The sequence below is a fragment of the Pseudopipra pipra genome, chromosome 7, assembly GCF_036250125.1.
Source record: "Pseudopipra pipra isolate bDixPip1 chromosome 7, bDixPip1.hap1, whole genome shotgun sequence".
Lineage (NCBI taxonomy): Eukaryota > Metazoa > Chordata > Aves > Passeriformes > Pipridae > Pseudopipra > Pseudopipra pipra.
Genome location: NC_087555.1, coordinates 10450683 through 10475680, shown reverse-complemented (window position 1 = coordinate 10475680; position 24998 = coordinate 10450683). Strand labels below are relative to the sequence as shown.

The 24998-nt window shown below is 39.5% G+C and overlaps 1 protein-coding gene across 3 annotated transcripts; it reads left to right on the top strand.

The window, feature by feature from the left end:
- The first annotated feature begins 365 nt into the window (after nt 1-365).
- Nucleotides 366-20681, top strand: GTF3C3 (general transcription factor IIIC subunit 3). Of its 3 annotated transcripts, XM_064660527.1 has the most exons (19): nt 370-543; nt 1588-1690; nt 3990-4183; nt 4597-4720; nt 5227-5418; nt 5699-5864; nt 6778-6925; nt 8642-8714; nt 9812-9898; nt 10959-11062; nt 11646-11817; nt 12277-12479; nt 13072-13173; nt 14025-14160; nt 14774-15011; nt 15371-15561; nt 16226-16350; nt 18884-19036; nt 19934-20681. In XM_064660527.1, the coding sequence occupies exons 1-19, from the start codon at nt 445-447 to the stop codon at nt 20054-20056; spliced, it is 2733 nt and encodes a 910-aa protein (XP_064516597.1). In that variant the 5' UTR covers nt 370-444; the 3' UTR covers nt 20057-20681. The 3 variants fall into 3 exon arrangements, 1 of the variants encoding a protein (XP_064516597.1); XR_010431859.1 differs by lacking the exon at nt 19934-20681 and having other exon boundaries at nt 366-543; nt 16231-16350; nt 18884-19019; XR_010431860.1 differs by lacking the exons at nt 14025-14160; nt 16226-16350; nt 18884-19036; nt 19934-20681 and having other exon boundaries at nt 366-543; nt 15371-15555.
- Nucleotides 20682-24998: the final 4317 nt, after the last annotated feature.

Here is a 24998-nt window from a genome sequence, read left to right as displayed (position 1 = left end):
CTGGCCAGTGGCTGCTTGTGCCTCACCCCCAGCCCCGCACACCCGTTTCTGACCCTGCCCCAGGCAATAAGTCACCTGCACCATCACCGTATCTGTAGATGGAGTTACAAAACCCCTTCTCCTGTAAAATATTCCCCATTTCTGAGGAAATAACCTCACACCTGCACTGAGGTCGGTGACAGAGGACTTGCCCTCACCCCCGGCCCCTCCGAGGCAGCGACCGCAGCAGCGGCACCGCCCGGAGCCTCCCGGGCGGGAGCCCCCGCGGCTCCCGGACCTCCCCGGGATCGGGATCCCCTCGAGATCGGGAGCCCCTTCAGCCTCCCCCGGCACTGGCGCCGGCCGGAACTCCAGTGTGAGGGCGCGGGCTGCAGCGGGCGCCATAGCGGGCGGGACGCGGTGCCCCTTGCAAAGCGTTCCCCCGGAGCGGGTCGAGACGGGGCCATGTCGGGCTTCAGCCCGGAGCTGATCGAGTACTTAGAGGGGAAGATCTCCTTCGAGGAGTTCGAGCAGCGCCGGGAGGAGCGCAAGAGCCGCGAGAAGGTTAGTCTGCCCCGCCTGGCCGCCCCAGGGCCCGGGCCGCCCCATCCATGGCAGCACCGGGCAGGGCACGGACCGCTGCTCTGTGTGTGTATGGGGGGCTGGCGGGAACTGCTGCCGAGCTCAGGCGGGGATAGTGGCTGCGGAGCTGTGAACTACTGTGCACAAAGTACCAGGCACTAGTTGCTGAGGTGCTGGTAGCGCAGCCCTGCGGGTCCTGCCGGGGTGGGTCGGAGCGCCGGCCCTGGCAGAGCTTGGGCAGCACCGTCCGGCCCCGCGGTTAATCGGTGCTGCGGGTCGGAGCACTGAGCAGAAGCAGGTTGGGATATAAAATGATCCAGTGTACACTGCTACGGCTCCCCCACCATCTTCTGTGGGAAGTCTAAGGCAGAGATGCAGTTTGGCACCTCGTGTTTATTGTTTAGCTTCTTGGCAGCAGTAAAAGCAGGGAGGCACAGCTTTGTGTCTAAAAGTAAGCAGACGGTGGTATTAAGAGAAAATCTGTATGATTTATGGGACTGTTGCAATTTACTTTAACTTCTCCATCTTTATGTCCAAATGTAACTGAATTTCTGTATTTCAAGAGCAAATTCAGCAGAACTCACCTGTGTTATGCTAGGGAAGGACAGGTGTTATCCTAAGGAAGGACAGGTGTTATCCTAGGGTAACATTCTTACCAGGTGCTATTTTAATATATTTCATTTTGTGTTTAAAAAGGCAGTCTTTTGGAAGGATTTGTCATTCACTTCTAACTTTTTTTTTTAAATATAGTCAACCATGTCATCTTACCTAATGCCAAATAAACAATGGACTAATCTCTTCAGTCAAAAGTAATGTGATTACTGATTCATTTAACATTGATAAGAATATAAATATCTTGAAAACGAGTAGTGCTGGATTTTGTTCACTTAAAAATACAGCACTTATTCCATCTGTTTCACTAGCAGTACATGGAAACCCATGGTCTAAATGATAATTGTAAATATTAGGGGAAATAAGAATAGGTCATATGGTAAAGCTGATAACTACTATTGTTGGTGTGTGTAGGATGGTGGAAATGCGTCTGCTGAGGAAAATGACGAAGATGTGGAGGCTCCATCTTCATCCAAAAAAGCATCTGCGAAATCCCAAAGTCAGGATGAAGCTGATGGTATATGTTAACATAATAATTCTTATTTAAAAAGTCTTTGAAAGCATTTGCTCTTCAGTAACTGACTTTTTATAAAACCTGGCTCCACTTTTCCCCTTCTGGCTTCTTAAATGTATGGTATCAATTATTTACTCTCTCCAAAGTTACAAATAAATCGAACTTTTTAGCTGATCTCAGGAAGTCTTTTCTGGTTTGTGTTGACTTTTTTTTTGTGTTCATATCTTTACTAGTCTTCTGCTGAGATTTGACTTTTTCCAGAGTATTCTGTGTGAGTGTTGCCTTCTTCCATTGTCAACCAAAGTGAAACAAAATAGCTGTAAGGAGGAGTTTGTTTCTCTTTCTTTGGGGTTCTTTTCTTTTACTCAGTTATGTTTTGGATTGCCAATAATTATTTATCTTCTTATTTTCTGCTGGCTCTTCCTAGCTACAGATTCCCTTGCTGGCTTTCTTTATGTGGTTTACTGAAATATCTTCTGAGTGTCTTTAGCAGAATAAGCTTAACTTTCTGGGGTTCTTACACAGTGAAAGGACTTGCAGGAAGTGGTAGGTGCAGCACTTCTCACTGCAGTTTGCATCAGTGCTTGTTGATCCCATGCCTCAGGTTCTGGATTTGAGCTTGGGATCCAGAGTGCTGCAGTCTGTTTCAGATACCTTCTCTTCAGAAGCTGTGCTCTGGTTGGGGCATAGTCTTGTGGGATTGCCAAGGCTGTGAGACAGCAGAGTGCAATTTGGACCCCTTTGTGTTGGTTCTTAGCTTCCTCTTGCTATTTTCACTGCAAATTCTCATCGTTCTGTTTAAGTTTGTTTTGTTGGATTTTTTTCTTTTCTTAAATTTAGAAAATAGACCTTAAATTGTCCCACCTAAAAGGTGTGTCAGTGGTACCTCAGTTTTGAAAGTATGGCCAGACCTCACCCTAGAAGCACATAAAATGAACACTGAAGTGTGGTCGGAGCCAGATATCTGTGGTTCCTTATTGACCCCTTCCTTTTGCTCATGTCTCTGAAACACTTCCAAGCTGCTCTGTTCTGCTCTGTATTCCACCTCTGTATTCCCATGTTTTTTTTAATGCACATCATCTTTATCTAAGAAAAAGATATCCTCATAGGTTTGTGTGATAGTGTTACTTCTGCTCTTACTACAGAGAACACAGAAGTGTCAAGAGCAAGGAAACATTGATGATAGTTTTCACTATTTAAGGAGTTGGTATTAGAATCAGACCTAAGATATTCAGAAGAATAAAAAATGTTAGATAAAAAAATGTTAGATAAGGTCATTATTAAGGTCACTTTTGATACACAGATCTTCAGATGTAATCTGCTGCAATCTTCAGATGATTCCTGCAGCCAAGGATACTGAAATAAAAGGGAAATTGAGGCTTTTTTTCAGATGGAGGGAGGAGGAAGAAAAATCTTGATTTTTAGATGCTTGATATCCAAGTCAGAAAAAAAAAAAGAAGAAAAAACCAACCATAAACTCAAATGTAGTCCCCAGTTCCCTCCTCTGTATAGGCAATACATGATAGATTTGTTTTTCAGTCTCAACTTGATACTGTGATTATTCTTTCATCAAATCTTTAGGTGCCCAGTCCCCCAGTTGAAACGTTTGAACCCTACCTATTTGGATGTTTTGCATGTAGATCTGTGGTCAGTTATAACCCTGGGCTAACTTAGTAATGAGAAATTGTAAATAAAAAATGTGAAAATTTTAAAAATTGTATGCTTTAAGCATATTTATTTGGGTTATATTGAGTAATTTTCTTACTTATTTTAAGAATTCTGTTATTTTTCTAGAGAAATGTGAATAATCTGGATTTTGCATTAACACATGTTAAAAGGTACTTATTGTCATGGATGGAATAGTCACAAGATCTTGTTTTAAATCACTTCTAAAAATTGGTTGCTGCATTTTTGTGTAGTGGAATTATCTGTTCATTTATAGCCTCTTCAGCTGAAAAGCTTTATTCCAACCAGCCAGCTTGGTGCTTGAAAATTAATATGCTTCTCTTGGATGGATTGAGAAAAATGTTGAATAAACTGTTGCTTCATTCTTTGTGTTTCTCTGTGCTTTCATTTCAAAAATCCAAAAAATGTTAGAGACTGGGGTATATTGAGCATTGATAATGAATAATGCAGAGTTTTAAAACCACAGAGGCTCTTAATAGTTTCCCTGCATTTCTGCAGGCAGCATTCTTACAGAATAGCTGCTTCAAGTGGGCTGTTGTTTTCTCTGCACTTGTCCTGATAAGCAGCTTGTACTCTTGATTATATCATAAACCTTTTTTGCTTCTTTCTCAACCAGGAGAAACATCGGATGGTGTCAGTAAATCTGTTCATCGGGTCTTCGCATCCATGATTGGGGAAAATGAAGAGGAGGAGGAAGAGGAGGAAGAAGAAGAAGAAGAAGAAGAGGAACAAACTACTGAGCAGCCAACGGCTGGAGATGTTTTTGTTTTGGAGATGGTACTTAATCGAGAGACCAAGAAAATGATGAAAGCAAGTATTTAAACTTTCATGTAACTTCCCTGTATCTCCTGACCATGCTGCATAAATGGCAGTTTTGTGTGATTTTAGCTACTTGCTAAGAAATTTGTCTGGAAGTAGTCTCACATAGGATACCTCTGCTTATGCTGGTTTTTGTTCTGCTGTCTTTGTTTTTAAAAAAAATTACTGTAGGTTACTGTTTGAAAACTTTCAAAAAACATGAAACCAGTGTTTCCAGTGTCAGGATTCCAGTGTTTATATTAGGTATCAAAGTTACTCTGTCAGCTATGAAAATTTGAAAATCTTTTGGTCAGTCACTTAATATCACTAGTACTTAAATAACCTGTTATTAGGTTTTTTTAAGCACAAGTGTGGCTGATGTCTCCTGAATTTGAGCACAGCTTAAACTTCCCTTTTCCATTTAGGAGAAAAGACCTCGCAGCAAACTTCCTCGTGCCTTGAGGGGTCTGATGGGAGAGGCCAACATCAGGTTTGCTCGAGGAGAGCGCGAGGAGGCCATTCTGATGTGCATGGAAATCATTCGGCAAGGTGTGTCACACTGGGAAAACTGCTGGGCTTTAAGGGTGGGCTGAAATCTCCGTGTGCATGAGGGAATTCAGTGGGGCTTCTCTGAAGATGAAAATAATCACTATAAGGAAAGTCAGTGTATAAGTAGTATGGAATTAAGAATATGTGGTGCATTTGCTTTGTTGTTTTGCTTATGAAAAGAAACCAGCACCCCAGTTCTGCAGAGGCCTGGGCCTTTGATTAGCTTTACACTTTGCTTTTATTGTCTTTGTAGATGCAAGGGATAAACATCAGCATGACTTAGTGTAGAATAATTCTGTAAATGGTTGTTCTTAGAGTCAGTCAGACTATTTAATAATTTACAGGAAAGAATCAGACACTTGTCTGCAAGTGTTTCATGAATTTAAACAGACCAGTGTGGATGTTTCATGTAATTCTGATATCTGTTGTTTGCAGAAAGACAAGTTATTTTTTTTCCAAGATGGTTTTAAAACAACAGATCTTAGTTATTCTTTGTCTTTTCACAGCTCCTCTTGCTCATGAGCCATTTTCCACTCTTGCCATGATCTATGAAGACCAAGGTGATATGGAGAAGTCACTACAGTTTGAACTGATTGCAGCTCACTTAAATCCTAGTGATACCGAGGAGTGGGTTAGACTGGCAGAAATGTCGCTGGAACAGGACAATATTAAACAGGCTGTTTTTTGCTACACAAAAGGTATTGTGGCAACAATTTTAATAGTTTTAAAATTATTGCTAGATGCTAGTGGCAGTCATTTTGTTTTCTTCTGCTTTCTAGTTTAGTTTGCTTCAGTGTGCTAAGATTCTGGTGCCTCTGTCCGACTTTGGTAAAAGATTAGTGAATCTGTAATATAGGATCTCTTTTTTAACAAAAACCCTGTGCGTGTCCGTTGACATTCATCAGGGAAATGAATGTGAAATCCACTGTTGCCTTTTCCTAAACTAGGCTACTGTTATGCTGCTGCTTCTTCCTGTAGCTCTGAAATATGACCCCACCAATGTGCGTTACCTGTGGGAGAGATCCAGCCTGTACGAGCAGCTGGGGGAGCACAAGATGGCCATGGACGGCTACCGGCGCATTTTGAACCTCCTGTCTCCCTCTGATGGGGAGCGATTCATGCAGTTGGCTAGAGACATGGCAAAGTGAGTTGGATTAAGAAATACTGTGATCTGGTTGTCCAGAGTTTCTCAGAAGCTGTTATTAATAAGCTCCACAGCTGATTCAAGCTTAGAAGTGTTGCATTCTCTTAGAGGAAGAGAATAAAATATAAATACTGATTACCAGATAAATGCCAATAGCATACAATTACATACAAATGCAGTACATTTGAATTCGTATAAAAACACTAGAGACCTGGAAACTTATTGCCAGCAAATTTGAATGAAGCAAAGTGTTCAGTCTGAAATACAAACCATCTGCAACAGAATATGGTTTATATGTCGTTTGTGATTTGTTTCTGGAGCAAGTAGAAATATGTCTACTCCCTTTTTCGAATAATGAGAGCTGAGCAAGTCATAGAAGCTTGCCTAAGGCAGAGAAAGCTTGTGGTTAAAGTGTGTAGCTCTCTTACAGTAATTTTTACTAAGTTATATTCTGCTTTGTATCTCAGCTTCCTCATGCATAATGTGTAGAAAGCTATTATTGGCCTATTTCAAAACAGTTTAGGTCTTTTAATCTTCATGGTTGTGAAATGCACCAAAAATGCAAGGATGTGTGTTATAAAAATATTATTGAAGGTTTTTTCTGAAACCAGGTTAATGTGGTACATTATTGATGCCTGGCTCGAGGTGGGAGAGATTGTGATGAAAAGTCCTGTAATGTCATAATATATACATGAGAAAAAAATGGTAATTATTTGAAATATGTAAAAATTGTCAACACTTGTAAGGAAAGGAAAAACAGCCGCTTTCTCACTGTTTTATTTATTATTCTTGCTAATGAAAATATTGCCTAATAGGCAAAAATTAAAGAGGTATGAAAATCCTTTTGCTGCTGTTCAAAGTGCATATTGTCAGTTATCTCAAATACTTAGTATCTCATCTCTGTGTTTTATAGGAGTTATTATGAAGCCAATGATGTGACCTCTGCTATTGAGATAGTAGAAGAGGCCTTTGCTAAACACCACAGCCTTGTCTCCATGGAAGATGTCAACATTGCAGCTGAACTGTACATTTCTTCCAAGCAGTACGACAAAGCTTTGGCGGTACGGAGAGTTAAATGCATTCGTGTGTCATGTTCAGCACCTCTTGCCAGTCAGAACAGTCAGTTTATGTTCCTGTAGAAGCTTAAATATGGTCATGCTTCTATAATGATAGGGCTGATTGGATACAGATTGCTTGCTATTAGTTCTGTAGTAATTAGCACTTAAGCTAATGGCTTGATTTAATAAGTCAGAGGCTGATAGATTTGTATCTTGCTCGAGGTTTAAAATTGTGGGATCCTTCCTCTGCTTCTCTGTAGTGGCCACAATCTTAGTAGCCAGAGAAGATCTTCAAGCTAGTTTTGTGTGTAATACCAGTGAAGGTCATTCTCTTAAGTGGAAGATTAAAAGGGTGGTCTGATGATTCAAAGGCAGACTGTTGTGCTTTATCTGGCATACTTGTGTTACAACTAATAATTTATGCATTAAACACCAAACATACATTCCAGAAAGACAATAAATCCTGACTCTAAGGCATCAGAAATTGGAGAAGATTGCTTATCTATTCCAAATTTGTTCTTGTGGTTTTTAATCCTCACATTTGAGGCATATTTCCAACTTGATTTGGTCTGGCTTTGGGAGGAAAGACTGTAGTATCTGACATTCCAAGATAGAATGAGGAGACTCTATTATTTGGGACTTTTTTCTAGTGAACATCCTTATTTGTTCTTATAATTCTTATATTAAATTACCTCGTGTTTTTTTCCTCCTTGAGATTTTGTGTATATTACTCTTTGTCAGTGAAAAGCACTATAAGCCTGCAAACAACTCCTCTGACCCTTCTTTGTACTTCTTCCTTTTTAAAAATCAATCAATTTCATGTACACACTATTTAGCTACCAGAGTTATTAATACAGCAGAACTGTAGTTGCAGAACTGTTCCCTGTTTCTTCTTGAAGGTTTTTCTTGATTCTGTTGCTGTGATGGTGCTTCTTGTTCAAGTATAGCTGGACCTGTATTTGAGCTGGTAAACTGAGCCTTTAAAAATAACTATCTCAATACAGTCATCTGGTATGTTCCTCTGAAGGTTGTATAAACTGTCACTCTTGTGCTGACAGTAATGACTTAAATACTTATTTTTCAATTCATGAACAAAATACCAAACTGCACTGAGACTTAGACCAGCAGTCTTTTACACTTCTGCACTTACCCCATTGTCAAGTGAATGTCTTGAATTGTCTGTCTTTGGTTTCTATTTTTTCTAATTAGTTGTTCTGTTGAATTATACTAGTTTTATTTATGTGCATGACCAGGGCTGTTGTAAAATACCTGTATGCAGCTGTAAATTTTATGTAATTATTTATTTTAACTGAGACAAAACCACATGGTTTCCTTGCAATGTATTAAGCTGAGGAATCCTTGGAGCACTTTGGAAAGATCTGTGGAGAGCTTAGCTGTTTACCTGGAGCTTAGCTTTCTTTTTCAATCTTCCAAAAGGCATTAAAAAAGTCTGTAAAGGTTAAACACTTTTCTAGTTGTGATGAACTGTAACTGTTGTATTTGCTAAAGAGCTGCTGGTTGGATCATCTGTGTAGTTCAAAAACAGTGAACAAAGACATAACGGGATCAAACTCAATTCTAGTCAGCTAACCCCATGTGAAATGAATGCAGCTTTTCTTCTGATAACTTTTGTGATGTCTAAAACAGCTGCCATGTAGGCTGGTTACTGCATTTGTCCTTTAAATCTTTAAAATGATCCAAGTTATTTATCTGTTTTAGGTTATTACAGATTTTGCAGGGATTGTACTTGAAAAAAAGGTGCTAGAAAAAGGTCCAGCTGAGGAGAAGAAGGGTAAGTAGCTAACAAGTGGTTGGTATGACCCTGCTGTCCTAATATGACATCTTTCCATACCTTTTCAACTCATGGGTATATTTTGATGCATGTTGATAGGCTTTTCTCTTTTGAAATTTGTCAGTGCTCTTAATGAATTACATGGCATGACCTCAGCTTTCTGTAAGAAGTTACTCTGGTGTCTAGTTAGCCCTGCAACTCATTAAAGACAAGGACTGCTCTCCAGGCAACTGGAAGCCTCTTGAAGTTCTAAACGTTTCTCTGAGTGTTTACATCAGACCAGTTATTACTGCCATCTAAATGGCTTCTATAAAAAGAAAAAAGATAAGCTTAGTGGCATGTATACTCAAGAATATCAACCTTTGTCCTGAGATTAATATTCTCTATAAACTCTGCTTCTGTTATTAAACATTTAAATGTTTCAGTGTATGGAAAACTAGGGATATGAGCTTGTAATTCAATAAAGTAGGTTGTCTTTGAGAAACCTGCTTTATGCAAGTCATTGCTTTATTGTGAAAATGTTTGGGCTGTAGAATGAACACAGCATGCCAACTCCATAAGTAAACATGCAGTCATTTTCTGTGATTAAACTCTTTGGTTGTTTTAGCAGTCAGGTTCAAACCCAATGGAGGTTCAGAATCCTTCATATGGCTTTTTGCTTTGATGGACCAGGTAAAAGTACACTTGATTTATGAACAACTGTCCTGATGGAGACTTTTAACAGATAATTCATAAGAAACAAAACTATTATGAGTCTTGGAATTAGATCACAGTGTTTCCAAGTTACCTGGTGTGTGTAACAATTGCTTAAGACAAAGCATCTAAGCTACCCAAGAGCTTGGTTCTCCACCTCCTGTTGCTTTGGAACTTCTTTAACTTTTTTGATTGCTTCCTGTTCTGCAGTCCTTAAAAAAACCCACAAAAACAAACCAAGAAAAAAACCAAACCCAAAACAAACAAACAAAAAACCACAACAAACTAAATCAAAAACCCCAGTCCACTTTTCAGAGTAAGCTATCAATTGATTATGGATTCACAAGCAAGTAACTTTTGGCTTAGCTGATGCTACTGGTTAATCTGCTAATCTTTTAAAAAAGATCCAGGTGCCATGGTAGAGACTCAGGAAGGCCAAGAGGCAGTGACTGATGACCAAAGTCATCCAGATGCTGAATCCAGTGCTCCAGGTAAGTAATTAATTTTTTTAATTTTGTACAAGTCTGTGAACTGATCATATGCTCAGGAACCAGCTTGCAGTCTACTGGGAGATTTCTAACAGCACAGAAATAGATAGGGCTTCACCCAGAAAAGGTTTCTTTTGCACTGTTTTCTTTATTCAGAACTGCCTTCTAACCTAGTCAGCCACCAAAGCCAAAAGCATTCCAGGGTTTGCTTGCTTAGAGAAGAAAAATTTTCATTTTGTAAGAATTTACCAGTAGGTGAATAGTTATTCTTGTACTGGGTATTATGATGTTCAGAGAATGATGAACTAATCTGCTTGTTGTGATTTGCAGTAATGGGATGTGGATGTAGGAGGTAACAGGGAAACCTTATGTTGGAAATCACAGTTTTCTCAGATTATAGCAATCACTCTTTGGTGTAAGCATTGTGGTGAAAGAGAACTTAAACAAGCTAGTTGAGAAGGTGTCATGACTGCATATGAAGGACATAAGATCATGGAGTTTTAGTGTGTGACCTTTAATTTGCCAGCATTATCATGGATAACTACCTTGCCTCGTGTTTGCATTCTCGTCAGATTGTGTTCCCTCTACATGTTATGTGAAGTTCTTTAGTTAGCAGTGTTTAACCATGTGTTCAGCCTGATCCCTGGGACACAGGACTTAACTTAGTAAGAACAAATACCTTAATGCAGGGTATTTCCTTCAAAAAACAAGGAGAAGCGGGTACAGGTGTGTAAATTGCTAAAGGAAAGCTTTATTAAGCAAGTACACCTTAAGTAGGCAAAGGTTCTAAGCACATTCCATGGAATCCCACTCTCGAAATCAACAGCACTTGATACTTCACATGGAATTATTGGTATCACAGACAGTAGGGAGAAGTTGTTCTGACTTTGGGGAAAGATATAAAAGAAGGGGAGAGGCCAGGCCTACACAAACATTTGCAAGAGTTTATAAGAGTATTTTCTTCAGTGGAACTGAATGTTCACATCCCTGGAGGGGATGTGAAGCTTGTGAAGTGCTTGTTAAAGCCTGTGGGTTCAGAAAGAAATTCTTTGTCTTGTCACAGCTGTGGAGAAGGTCACCTGCTGCATACCTGAGGGTGTTCCCATAGACATCACGGTCAAGCTGATGGTGTGCTTGGTTCACTTGAACATCCTGGAGCCACTCAGTGTAAGTAGAAACCAACTCAGAAGATGGGGAATGTTCTAAGAAATTACCAAAGCAAGTAGTTGTTCCTGTTCTCATATGATGGAGGTTGTTGAGAGAGCTGCAGAGATTCTTTTTGCTTCTCTCCCACTCCCAGAGAGAAACCTGACAGACTCATAATAGCAGAAATACTATCTTTGTCCTTAGATATTGTGCCTCCAGTGGAAGTATTACTAAAGCACATTTAAGTCACAGTCTGTTTGCTGTGAATGGCCCAGGACCACACTGCAAAGTTGTTGAACACTTTCTCTCTTTGTTTCACAGCAGTACTAAATCTGAAGACTCCTCACTGATGAACACTTTAACACACTGGATATATGAAATGTCTAGAATAGAAAAATGTGGGTTTTTCAGGAATTCCAAAATGCAGATCTTTCATTTTTCACTTTAAAAAAATATTTAAATACAGGAAGTGTAGTTCAGAATGGAAGTAGAATAAAAATAATAGCATAAAAATGTAAGCTTCCAATAACCATATCTTAAAGAAATGTTCTCATTGGTTATTTGTGCTGTTAGTGTTTTGTGTTTTTTGGGTTTTTTTTTAAAGCCTCTTTTGACCACACTGGTGGAACAAAATCCAGAAGAAATGGGTGACTTGTATTTGGATGTGGCAGAGGCATTTCTGGATGTTGGAGAATACAACTCAGCACTGCCTCTCTTGAGCTCTCTTGTCTGTTCGGAACGATACAACTTGGCTGTTGTCTGGCTGCGGCATGCAGGTGAGGAAAAGCAGGATTGCTGAGCACCTGGTACTGAGAGATGATAATACAATGCTGAGCATTTCCAGGGACCTTTATCTAAGATCACAGGAATTTTAGATTCACTGGTTGAATGATAATTGGTATTTGCAGAACTATAGATGAAGTTTATTATGACAATTCTGTCAGGAAGCATTTTCTTGTTCTTCACATTTTCTTGTTCTTCAATTTACCTCAGCTAAAAATACTCCATGTAAGTGAAGCAGCACCTCTTTTCCATTCCATCCTGTGTCATCTGATGATGTTTTAAGTAGAACTGTGCATGCATCAGTACATATTTCAGAATATTTTCACTTAATAATACATGTTTTGGATGGTTTTACTAAAAAGGTATTTGAAAAGTATGTTAACTATTTTGCAAACTTTGAAGTCTTTTTTTTCTGCCACTTAAGTGTTTTGTGTTGTTTATGGTATTTCTAGAGTGCTTGAAGGCTTTGGGACACATGGAGCGTGCTGCAGAGAGTTATGCCAAAGTTGTTGATCTTGCTCCATTGCATCTGGATGCAAGAATCTCACTTTCAACACTTCAGCAGCAGCTGGGCCGACCTGAGAAAGCTCTGGAGGCTCTGGAACCAATGTATGATCCAGATACACTGGCTCAGGATGCTAATGCTGCTCAGCAGGTGGGTAAAGTGTTCTGTGCTTTCAGCTGAGGATGTATTACTCTGCCAAACTGTGGTAGTGGTCAGAGATGTCAACTGCATAGGACCAGGGACTGAGACTTATCTCACCATGGTGAGCCTTCAGAGCCTTCAGAGCACAGTGAGGGATTTGTTACAGTGTCAGGGACTCATCCTCATGGCTCTTTCTCCCTGACCATTTTATCAATATTTGTCCTGTCCCACTTGATTACTTTTGTGTGATGCACAAGCTCTTGGCCACCAAGACCCTGTTGTGACACCAGTCACTTTGCATCAAGTTGATCAGCAGTATGAGCTGCATGGTTTGGCCTCTGTTGATTGTAAGCAGAGGTTCTGTATGCCCTCACCAGCAGCTCCACCATAGGCAAGAGTCATGCCAAATTTCTCTGAAAGGGGAGAATTTCAGAGTAACTACTGCAAGGGAGTTCAGGGAGAGCTTACCTGCTGCAGCAGATTCTTACAGCTTTCTGGAAGCTTTCACAATACTGTTAATACTGTATTCAGTCAAAATTGCTTGTTTTATAAACTCACTCTCTGTGCAAGAGGTTGAATAATAATGTTTAATATTGTCTAGGAATTAAAACTACTCCTCCATCGTTCAACACTGCTGTATTCCCAAGGCAAAATGTATGGTTACATAGACACGTTACTCACAATGCTGTCGATGCTGTTGAAGGTAAGCCAGTCTTTCCAGCTACACTGTAAGAAATTAGGCAGCTGTTAGTTGGGTCAAGACAAGCAACAAATGAACTCAGGAGGAAAGTTAGTAGTTTTTTATACACAAAGGGTTTCATAATTTTGTTATATAATAATCTTGTAGGGATCCTGCAATATCCTCAGAACAGAGGATTGTTTGTGTGTATAATTATTGATACAGTGATTTCAACTCCCTGTTCTCAGTGTACATACAACACACTGAATGCTAATGCTGTTTCTTACCTTTTTGGCAGGCAGCATAGAGCTTTCTTGAAGTGTTTATACCACTTCTATTTAAACAATGTTCTTCCTAATTTCCCTTTTTTCTTTTTCTTGTGACAAATGACAAAATAAGAATTTGTTTAGCCAGTAAATACAGTGGTGGTTTGTGTTAATTGTTGTTTTGTTTATTTTTAAATAGGGAGTGAAGGAGGGAAATATTTAGACCTCTGTCCATCTGGTCAGTGCCATTACTGTTGTATGACACTGTATGGTTGAACAGCTGACAGAAAGGCAGTGTTCTTGTTAGACCTCTGTGCAAATAGTTTTGATTTCAGTATATACAGGGATGCTCCAATCCCAGGAGAAATCTTTTTAAATAATTTAAAGAGTTTGTATCTTTCTTTTGCATAGCCCAGTTGGCACTGGAGCAGGAGACAGTGCAGAGATAATATTCCTCTTAGGAATGTTCTCTCTCATGTTCTTGCTGTACTGTGGTGTTTCTAAGTCGCAGACTGTTTTGGCATGAGCAAGATGGATTGGCCATAAAGCTGCCTTTGTCACAGGATGTTATAATGTCATCTGAAATGCTGCCCTTAAATTTGTTTCTAGGTAGCAATGAGCAGAGCTCAGGTGTGTTTGATATCTAGTTCCAAATCTGGAGAGAGACACCTCTATCTTATTAAGGTGTCGAGGGATAAAATTTCTGACAATGATGACCAAGAGACAGCAAATTGCGATGCAAAAGGTAACAACTCACAGATTGTTTATTAAAAGCAAAGTGACAAGGTGAACAGCACAGTTCTGAAAACTGATACAAATGTTACTATTTTGCATGCTAAATCCCAGCAGCCAATGTTAACATTGCTTTGTTTCTAGGGCAAAGAAGGCAGCAAAAATGAAGATAATATATCTTAAGGGAACAATCCCCGTTCAGACAAAAATAGTAAGATTACAGAATAATTCAGATTGAGAAGGGCCTCTAGAGATCATATGGGCCAGCATTCTCCTCAATGCAAATATAATATACACAAATGTAGAACGTACTATAAATACATTTTAAAAGTGCTGTGATTTTTTTTGGCTGGCACATTCTTAAGCACTGTTTGGTAAATTAGGAAGAGTAACTTTATTGAATTCATGTAGTATGTTTACAGTTTGAACTGTGTGTATTGTTTGCTATTTGTTCTCACATTTTGGCTTTTTTTGCTGGTGTTTTACAAACTGCACTTAAACTGAGAAAAAGTGAATACTTTATATAGGCTGTTAATGCTACAATGTCTTTGAAAAGATCAGTTTGATGTAAGAGTTTATCTTTCTTGTTCTAATTTTTCTCAACTTTCTGGCTCCAATATTTTTAGCAATTTTTGCTGTTCTCACAAGTGTTCTGACAAAAGATGACTGGTGGAACCTCCTCCTGAAGGCTATATATTCCCTGTGTGACCTCTCCCGGTACAAGGAGGCAGAGCTACTGGTGGATTCCTCATTGGAATATTACTCATTTTATGATGATAGACAAAAGCGCAAGGAGCTGGAATACTTTGGGCTCTCTGCTGCAATTCTGGACAAGAACTTCAGAAAAGCTTACAACTATATCAGGTGAGCTACTGAGAAGGTAGAGCAGTCTCTTTTGTGGTTGCCTCTGCTGAGGCTGTAGTCATACTGCTGACAGTACTGCTGAGGGAGGCAGGCTGATGCTCTTCAGCCTTTGCTAAAACAGATAAGGTTATAGAAACTAAAGGAGCTTTCCAATAGTCTCTGATTCCAAAGAGTGCACAATGCAGTAGTTTGGTTGATTTGGGCAGAACCATTGGTTCTGTCTTTCATCTTTGCCTTGGTCACCGACCTGCTCTTTGAGAGTCTCTTTGTTATCTTCCCTAAACTGTTGAGGTTTTACTCCAGAGACAGCATTTACTATATAGCATTTACTGATTTCTTGAATACTTTTCGTTCTGTAGAATCATGGTAATGGAAAATGTCAATAAACCTCAGCTGTGGAACATCTTCAATCAAGTTACTATGCAGTCTCAGGATGTCCGTCACCATCGCTTTTGTCTCCGCTTGATGCTGAAAAATCCCGATAACCACGCGCTGTGTGTCCTCAACGGGCATAATGCCTTTGTGTCTGGCAGTTTCAAGCATGCTCTTGGTAATATCTTTCATGTTCTGATGTCAACAAAAATAACAAGCAAAGGTTTATAACAGGAGAAAGATTTATCAAATTATTTCTTTTCATCGGAAAATTACAGGTTTACAGTGTTAGTCTGGTGCTTTAATTATTTTGTGCCCAAATCAGCGCATTGCTAAAGAGTTTTGCTAATAGAAATTAGTCTGGCACGTTTCAAGTTTAGCACACATTGCAAATATAACTAACTTGCAAAGATAATTGAAGGCTAATGATAATTATAAGAAGGATGGAACCAGCCCGATTTAAACAGCAAATACAGCTGGTTGCACATTTTAAGCAGGCCTTTGAAGTAAACCTACTGCTTTCAGTCAAGCCCCCTAAATGTCACATTTAAGATGTGTGGCCTCCAGAATATAAATTCCAGCAAGGACCATGTTTGTCTTCTGTGTCTGATTGATTTCTGCTTCTGTTTCTACATCACAATCTGCGTTTTTCTTCAGAATCCAAGGAGTGCTGAAAATATACAATTTTCTTTCATGTTTTTTCCTGTGTATTTTGATGTAGGTATATTAAACCATTTCTTTCCTTAGTTCACACTTCTAATTCAAAGATTTTCTTTTTTGCCCTTAAATTCTTAAGGAATATTCTTCACAGCAAACATCTTGATTCAGTTATTTGCTTTTAGGACAGTATGTGCAAGCCTTTCGTTCAAACCCAGATGAACCTCTGTACAGTCTTTGTATTGGCTTGACCTTCATCCACATGGCCTCTCAGAAATACGTCCTGAAGAGACATGCTCTTATAGTACAGGTGAGTTAGTGTGATTAGTTTTACACTTAGTGTGTCCTGCTTTGTATCTTGCAGACAAGTATGGCTGCAACATACTCTTTTTAAATAACTTTTCATGATTAATGTGGCATTTCAAAAGAGAGAAGTGGCAAAACATGAACGCAGATGAATATGCTTTTGAACTATAGTTGCACCCATCTGAATCTCCTCTCCTTATAGGAGACTCACATCTATGTTAGGAGCTGCCAGCTGTTTGTGAAAATACTGCTAATTTCTTGATGGCTGAAATATAGATTTTCTTTGAAATTTTTCTTGCCCTGCCTTGCTCTGAAGAAGTTCTGTAGAATTGAATCTATGCCACATGCTCTTTGTAGGCACGTCTCATAAACTGCATTGTTGAAGGAAATTTTACAGACTTAGAAAATGTTTTTTTTCCCTATCTTCGTTTTCCTTTCCCCTTTTAGGTGCCTCTTACAGCTCTCTTTGTAAAGATCACATGAGCTTCAGTTTAGGCTACCCTCAATTTTTCAGCTTCCTTATACACATTTTTCTTTCATCTGCCAGAACCAGTTACAAACCACAGACTGAGTATTCCCAAACAGAATCTTGGAAGTAATTTCCTCTACTTTCCACCAACTATTTTCATTAACTTGAAATGCCTTTTAATTCCTGTGGCTGCTGAGCTCAGAGTCAGCACAATATATGATGAGGATCCCGAGCTCTTGTGACTTCTGAAATTCCTGAAAACTGTTTAATTTTGACAAAACCTACAGGTCCTCAGTCACTCTTAATACTAAACCAGTTATGACAGTGGCCAACTTAAGACATTTCAAACTTACAAACTTTGGCCTAATTTTTATATTTTTATTCACTTTTTTCCTGTAATCAGCCTGCCTTTCTTAGATGGGCTGCTCTGTTCTCATTTTATAATATACTCGAACAACGTCCTATTTATGTTACCCCCAGACAATACAGTTCCCTGCTCTCTCCTCATTTCTTGCTTACTATACTCGGTATTTTTACATCATTTCTTGTTGCTATTGTAGTTAATTAATAATTCAACCACAGTGACCCACTGGTGACCTAAATTATGATCATTAGCTGCTTGTGTCTGAACTAATTCCGTATGTTGAAGGAGGTAACTTCTCTGATTACCAACACAGTCCTAGAAAGAAGGTCTTCTATTTACAACAGAATCAGCACAGTCCAAAGTGGTAACAAAACAAAATGCATGGGAGAGGATGAAAAGGTTGTGAGGTTCTGAATTCACCTCATCTACTTGTCCCTTCAAAATTTCCCCCAGGGCTCCTTCAGTGTCAAAGGAAGCACTGCATTTTAATGTAAAATAATGCTGTTTGCCTCTCTATTGTGTTTGAGAGGTGGCTCTGGTCTAATACCACTCATCTTTATGGCATCTTAGCAACCCTGAGTCAGGATTGTTGTTATACACAAACGAATGTAGGCAGTGACATCCTAGACCGGAATAGGCACGGAGAAACTGTTGGGTCCTGCTCCTCTGAACCACAGTGTAGGAGGAGCGGGTGTTCAGAGTATGGTTGGCAACAAAATTATGTACTCCTGAGATTCTGCTACTCATATACCTTAAATATATGAGGATATATTTTAATTTTAAACTAAAAGCAAAATAAGAAAGAAATAAAAAAGAAATAAGCACACTTGCAGAGTGCTTTGACTTTAAATATGCTAAAGCATAGCACTGAAATTGCTGGGTATGAGTTTCCTTTCAAATTCTGCTGGAGAGTTGGCAGTAAAACATCTGCTGGCTTTGAGAGAGGACATGAACTCTCACCTATTGCTTAGGATATATTGATTTTTCATGCCCTTATTCAGTGATGTTTATTTTTGGTCGCTTTATAGATACTGCTAATTTCCCTGGTAACTGGTATTGGAGTAAACATTTGCATAGAGGACAAGATCAGGAAAAGAATATGCTTGCATTGCTGAAATCATACTTTGATAATACTTTTCGTGGACTTTAGAATTTTGGGAAATTCTGAAAAGTTGTAGAATTAAACCATTTCTGGATGCTGTCCAAGGCATAGAGTGAAGGAAGGTTTGGAGTTTTTTTATCTCCATTAAAAAAAAAAAAGGGGGAAGGATTATCTTTCAAAGTTTTTTTTTTTTAAAGAAAAATAAGGTCTTGCTGTAGCCTGTCCTTTGCCTGCATGTTTTCTAAGGTGATCAGCTCTTCCAGTCATGAACCAGTCTTGTGTATATATTATATAAACACATACACATATACTTAGATATTTAGCAAGCTAGTTCCATAAGTCACTATGCTAAATAACTGTGTGTTTAATTTATTAAAAAAGATCTACTCATTGTTATCAGTGCCAGTGAGACTGACAGAGCACAGGTTTTGTGGTATCATCCATCAAATGTGACTCATCTTTTGCCTTCAACTTGCATGTGGTTTTCTGGGGAAGCAAAGACCAGAAGTTTAAATGGATACATTTAAACACCTGTTCCCCACCATATTTTATTGCCATCTTCTTAAAAGGAACATTCACAAATGTGCATAATATGTGTACAGGGATTCTCCTTCCTTCACCGCTACTTGGACCTGCGTGGTCCGTGTCAAGAGTCTTTCTACAACCTTGGCCGTGGCCTTCACCAGCTGGGATTGCTGCACCTGGCAATCCACTACTACCAAAGAGCACTTGAACTTCCTCCTCTCACCTTAGAGGTACTGTAACTTTGTAAGCTGTGTACAGAGAATAAAGTCAGGTAAATGTCAAGAATAGTTAAAATAGATACAGGAAGTCTGTGTAGTTGGGTTTCCTTCAATTTTTATCGTGATTCCTTGCCACTGGAAGCCCAAATCTGATTGTCACCCTGTAATATATTTAAGCATGTTTTAACTTCAAAGGTTAATGAATTTTGAAGGATTTTCTCATAAGCTAAAGTAGCAGCAGAAAGGGTTGCTAAACAACTTTACCTGAAGTAGCTGACCAGGAAGTTCTATATAATCAGTCATGCTATAGAACAGCACGGTGGAGCAAGATGAACCAGTATTAACAATGCCTAAGTGCATCTGAGCCATGGTTTAGCTCTAATTGATCCGTATTAGATCCTAAGTGACATGTCATACATTTACAAGTCTAGTCTGAGAGAAAGTTTTTGCCTAGCTGTGGCATGGGTAGGTAGAAACATTGCAAGTGTATTTAGAAAACGGGCAGAGTTGGTAAAGTAAGACCTGTGGCTGTTAGTCAGCCCTGGGAGTTCAAAGCAGCAGTCTTGTGACCAGGTGAAAGGTACAGGCAGTATTCACATTCGGGTTGGAGAAACAAATACTTTGCATACAAAGAGAAATTAAGATAGTACTTCCCTGGTTTGTGAGCTGGATATCTAACTTACAGCTAATGTTTTGAGTGTGTAATTTTATAAGTCTTTGGTGATAAACAACATGATGTGGAAACTTGTTAAAGAGGGAGGGCACAAGGAATACTTCTTTTGTTTCCATACAGCTGAAAGCCTTTAGTAACCACAAATATGTAATTTGATTCCACTGTAATTGCTGCTCATATTTCAAGTATACTATCTTTGTATATGGATAACTTTTTTTTAATCATTATTTTTACAGGGAATAGAAACTGATCAGACAGACTTGAGAAGAGACACTGCCTTTAACTTGTCACTTATTTACCAGAGCAGTGGCAATACCAGAATGGCTCAGAAAATGCTGTACACCTACGCGGTTGTGTGACGAGGTTTGTGGCAGGTAGAACTGATACCCTTTGTATTGACAATTATGCAGTGCTGGGGAAACTGGTTTTTATGTACAGCTTTTCCTGTAGATGGTCAGAGCCCTGGCTCGTGCTGTGTATGGCTTTGTGGACTTCTTCTCCTTCTGACATGTGAACTGTATATCATGTGTGGATGGGAACTGTCCGTTCTGAGCACAGCGCTGACATGCTCACGTGTGTCTTCTCCTTCGGTGCACTGCTCTCTAATTTGACATTCAGTCTTGTATATAGAATCAAACAATGAAAACTGAGGCCCAGTTGCTGGGTTTTTTTTGGGGAGGAAGATGTACAATGTACAGTATTAAAACTAATTACCAGTGAGGTTGTTGAAGAAGCCACATTCACTGGTGATGAAGGTTTTTTAATGTGCAGCATTAAATTACTATAATATAGGAGCAATGGGCTCATACTAATCCCTAGAGGATGAAGAACTCAGTGTTTCAAGATCTTTAACTTATTCAAAATTTTCTAGGAGTTCATATTCCTAGCAGTTGTTCTATTTGAAAGGGATTGATTTTTGTTTTACTGAAATCAACATGACCTTTGTTCTTCTTCTGAACTTGTTAATAAAAATTCTGATGTTAATGATGTTTACTTATTCTCAGCAAACATATATCCTACTGAATAGCATATAGCAAAACATACAGCTTGTTATTTCACGTACATTGCAAATGATCTGGGGTTTTCATTCTTTCTGACAGTTGAACAGTAGCATAGAAGGCAGATGCAGTGCTTTATCATAAATTAAAGGAGTATATAGTTATATGTATATACAGAAATAGATACATGTTTTGCCCTACAGCAAAATAAGGCTGAAAAATATTTCTCAGCTTGGTAGTTTGCTGAGTAGAAAACAAACTGTGCTATTGCCTGCCAGGCACTCTTGTTACTTAAAGTATCACAGGTACCTGCTGTTTGCTTTCAGCCCACTTTTACACATATTTGTGTTATGTAATGATTTCACACAACTGCAATCAATGATTAAGAAACAAGTCTTGTGGAATTGCCTGTATTAATGGTGCAAAAGTGACAGATTAGACAAGGCTTCAGAAAAAGCAAGGGACAAAATAGATGCTGTAGGAATGTGGGCTCCCCAATAAAGAGTATTTTAAATGGGCACAGCCCACGTGAACTGACCTGCTTAAGGAAAAGCAGATCATAGAATAGTTTATCTTGGAAAGGACCTTTAAAGGTCTTTAGCCCAAACCCACTGCAATGAGCAGGGACATCTTCAACTAGGTGAGGTTGCTCAGAGGCCAGTACAGCCTGAACTTGAGTGTGTGTGAACAAATAGCAAAGCAGGAAAAGCTTGAAATACAGCCTTTACAATTTTGGGAAAGCTTTTGTAAATCACTAAGAACAAGAGACTACTTAAATCATTGCCAGCCTCACCTGTCATCATGTTGGAAATCTTCCTCAAGCCCCACTAAAATAATTAGTAACAGTTTTAGTCAAACTGCTGATTGTCTTAAAAACTGAATCAGCTTTACAGAGCATAGATGCCAATTGATTTCTTGACAGAACCAGCTTAACTGGGACACACCTAAAGCCATATAGCATAGATCTGCTTTTAAGCAGCACAATTTATTAAGCTCAGATGTGTTTAGCTTTACTAGTGTGCTCAGCCACCCCTTGTTCCTTTGAACAGCCATTTGCTTCAAGGGGTGCGCGGCTCTTGTCACCACGAATTCATCTGGAGTCCTACCATATAAGTTAGAGTTTAGGGCCAAATTTCTGGAGGAGCAGAATGAGTTACTTCCAGTGTGTTCTTAGGCTAGGTACCAGAGGTATGCAAGCCTTTTCTCTACTAAACTAAACATAATTGTAAATAAGATGTATAAGTCCCACAGAAACAGTAGTGCCATGGATCACAGAGGAGGTGGTGAACAGCTCTGTTGAAGCAGATGGAGGGCAACACCACATGTCCTGCAGCCAGGTTGTGTTGGCACCACATGTCCTGCAGCCAGGTTGTGTTGGCACCACATGGAAGAGTAGGCCATGATGAAGGTGAGCTGATCTTTGATGTTGAAAACTTGTCCCTGTTATAGTCATCTTCAGCATATTATGACATAGTCTTCTGCTCTGACTACCGTTTCCCCAGTTTCCACAGTAGGATACGTTGAACAAATTCCACTAATTCTTGTGAAGGTAAGGTAATGTGTGGTGTAACATCACACCTAATGAATTCCTTCTATGCTCCTAAAGTAGCCCAAGGCCTATGTTCTCTCATGACCCAGATATCATCTACCATAATAAGCAGCCAGTCCTGCCAGTTCCTCCCTGCCCCTCACGTCAGCATCCAGCCACAGGCACATGACTCGGTATTCAGTAATTCACCTGAACCCTCTGCAAACCAGTCTTTGTTTTGATAGCACCTGCCAGGCCTTAGTCTAAAGCTGGTAAAAGAAAAGTGATAAAAGCAAATATGTAGCATATCAACAGTATACAGTTTATAGTGATTATAAAAAAAGAATAATTGTTTTGTTATAAATAGTAGCTTGTTGTCAGCCTCACAATGCAAAGAACCCGAGTTAAAAAGACAAGGTGAGAGGTGAGGTAATTCAAGGGAGAGGTTAGGATTTAAACAAGTATTCTTAGGTGCCCTGTGAGAACCTTTTATCTGCAGATGGCCTCAGCAATTCACACCTATCTAATTGTCAGATCAGGTAAAGTTCCAGATTCTTCCTGCACCTGGATGGTAGCAGGGAGTCTCCTGACAGTAGGTGATGCTTTCCCTGGGCTGGGAATCACCAGTCAAATGAGCTCATTTCCTGCACAGCTCACGTGAGCCTCTCTGGTGGTGAGCTGTAGGCCTGGTCTTTGCCCTGTGTGTCCAGGGAGATGTGACTGGGAAGCTCCTCTTGCTTTTTCTCCTGGGAGAAGATGCAGCGTTCCATGAAACTGATGACTCTTTGGGGAATCTTTGTCATTACTAAAGAAGAGATTGAAGTTTTGGCAGTTTAATCCGACATCTCTAAAGAGCTAATTACATGGCTGTACAAGAACTAATTATGGAGAAGGCTGACGAACCTACACAAAGAAGGTAAGCACGGCTTTTGGAAGGGTATCTCTAAAGAGCATGGACAAGGGGAAGGTAAGCCACTGAAAGGGGAGTAAATACAGAGGAAAATAGGCTAGCTGTTGGCTTTCAGATGAGTATTTGGTTAATGAACAGCAACCAAGCATGAACTATGTACAATACACTTTTTCTAAGAACAGAAACAGTGCCTTGAAGCTATCTTGTACCTGTAGTACTCTTTACTGCTTCAGTATGTCCTTTGGCAAGAGGCAGAAACAAACTAAACCAGAAGAGGGAGTCTGTTCTCCCTCCCTGTATAAGGAACTACAAAAGAAAGTCTAGAAAACTGAAATCCTGACTGATAAGCTACCGAGTACCTCCCTGCTGTATTTTCTTCGCTTCCCCATTTGAAATTAATGTTTTTACTTTCTTTACCTCCTTTTTTGGAGCTGCTCTTCTCAGGGCTTTTTTGCTGGGTTTTTTTCACAACTTGTAGCTGCAGGCTGTCAAACTGAGATTGACCCACTGGTGACTTGCTGCTTCTAGGCCAGTTGTGATCTAGACAGGGCAGTGTAATTAGAACTGCAGAGACAACAGTGATTGCACACTGTGTTCCAGTGTTTGAGTTCTGTGCAAGAGGGGTGAGAACAGCAGACCCTTCACATCTTTCTCCTGTACACAGGGGTAGGAGCTCTCTGTGATGCCCTCCTGCATTGCTGTGAAGAGGAGTTGCCCCTCTCTTACAGGGATAGCGAAGTCAACATGGGTCTCTAACACAGGATAAAATACAGAGGCACTGGGAAGAAGGTGGATAAATATGGGTGCTGAGTGCCACAAACTCCTGAGAAAGGTGAGGGAAGACTAATTTTGCCTGATGAATGCTGTAGAAATACTCTCTTGCTATTTAGGGTCTCTTTCTAATCATAGAACAGTACTTGGACTGGGAATATGTAAGACCTGAGGCTGGGGAACCTTTATTACTTTTTTGTTTCATTTACTTTATGCTGGTTAATACCTTATAAACACTGAAACCCCTAGATTTTCACACCAAACTACTACAGTAATACACACGCACTATAATAATTTGGATATTGTGGAACAGTAGTGCAAGAATGAGGTGATGCAAAGACAAATGATTCTCAGGGAGAGGGGTGGGGTGGGTGGTTTTGCATGATGTCACATACAATGACACAAGAGCAGCTCAGGTGGGCAGTTTACTTGGCCACAACACTTTGGTTGGTTAACACAGATGTCCTGAGCCTGGTAAAACAATAGGCTGTGGGGGAAAAAAGCTCTTTTTACCAACCCCACTAAATTGAAGTGATTTCCAGAAAAGATGAAACCTTTTTTAAAGTATAATAAATGTCAATTAGCTGAAAAGGTCACGTATGCACCTGACTGTTCACCAGAGGGTTATAGCTGGGATTGAAAGGGTTAACTTGGTGCATATGCTGAATTTATATCTTGTGACTTTCAATGAATTACTGTGTTAATGCTAACCATTGGCATTAGTCTCATCAGTCTCACCTGTTCTGACTCTATGCTGGCTTCCTCTAGTTTCTAGTTTGACTTTCTCTACCTAGAAACTGGGAAAAAAATTTCTTTACAATTTTTTCATAACACAAATGAAAAATTTCAGTATAACAGAAAGACTCTTCCATCTTTATTGTAAATAGCTTAGAATTCTCTCCTTTATAAAAAAATCCTGTCTCTCTGTAAAATCAGATATATATAGTGAATTTATGTTAAGTTGTCACTCAGGCTTTCTGGAGCAGACACATTAAGATTTATAGGGATATCTTTTGACTGAGTTCATAAAGTCTTTTTGCTACCTCTCTACAACACCATAGGTTTTGCCAAAAACACTTCCATGGGTATCTCAC

Excerpts from the sequence above, each read along its gene's own strand:
- GTF3C3 (XM_064660527.1), top strand. The coding sequence starts at position 445 with ATGTCGGGCTTCAGCCCGGAGCTGATCGAGTACTTAGAGGGGAAGATC. Across the intron at positions 4,184-4,596 it reads AGACCAAGAAAATGATGAAA|GAGAAAAGACCTCGCAGCAA; the intron begins GCAAGTATTTAA and ends TTTTCCATTTAG. Across the intron at positions 15,012-15,370 it reads AAAGCTTACAACTATATCAG|AATCATGGTAATGGAAAATG; the intron begins GTGAGCTACTGA and ends TTCGTTCTGTAG.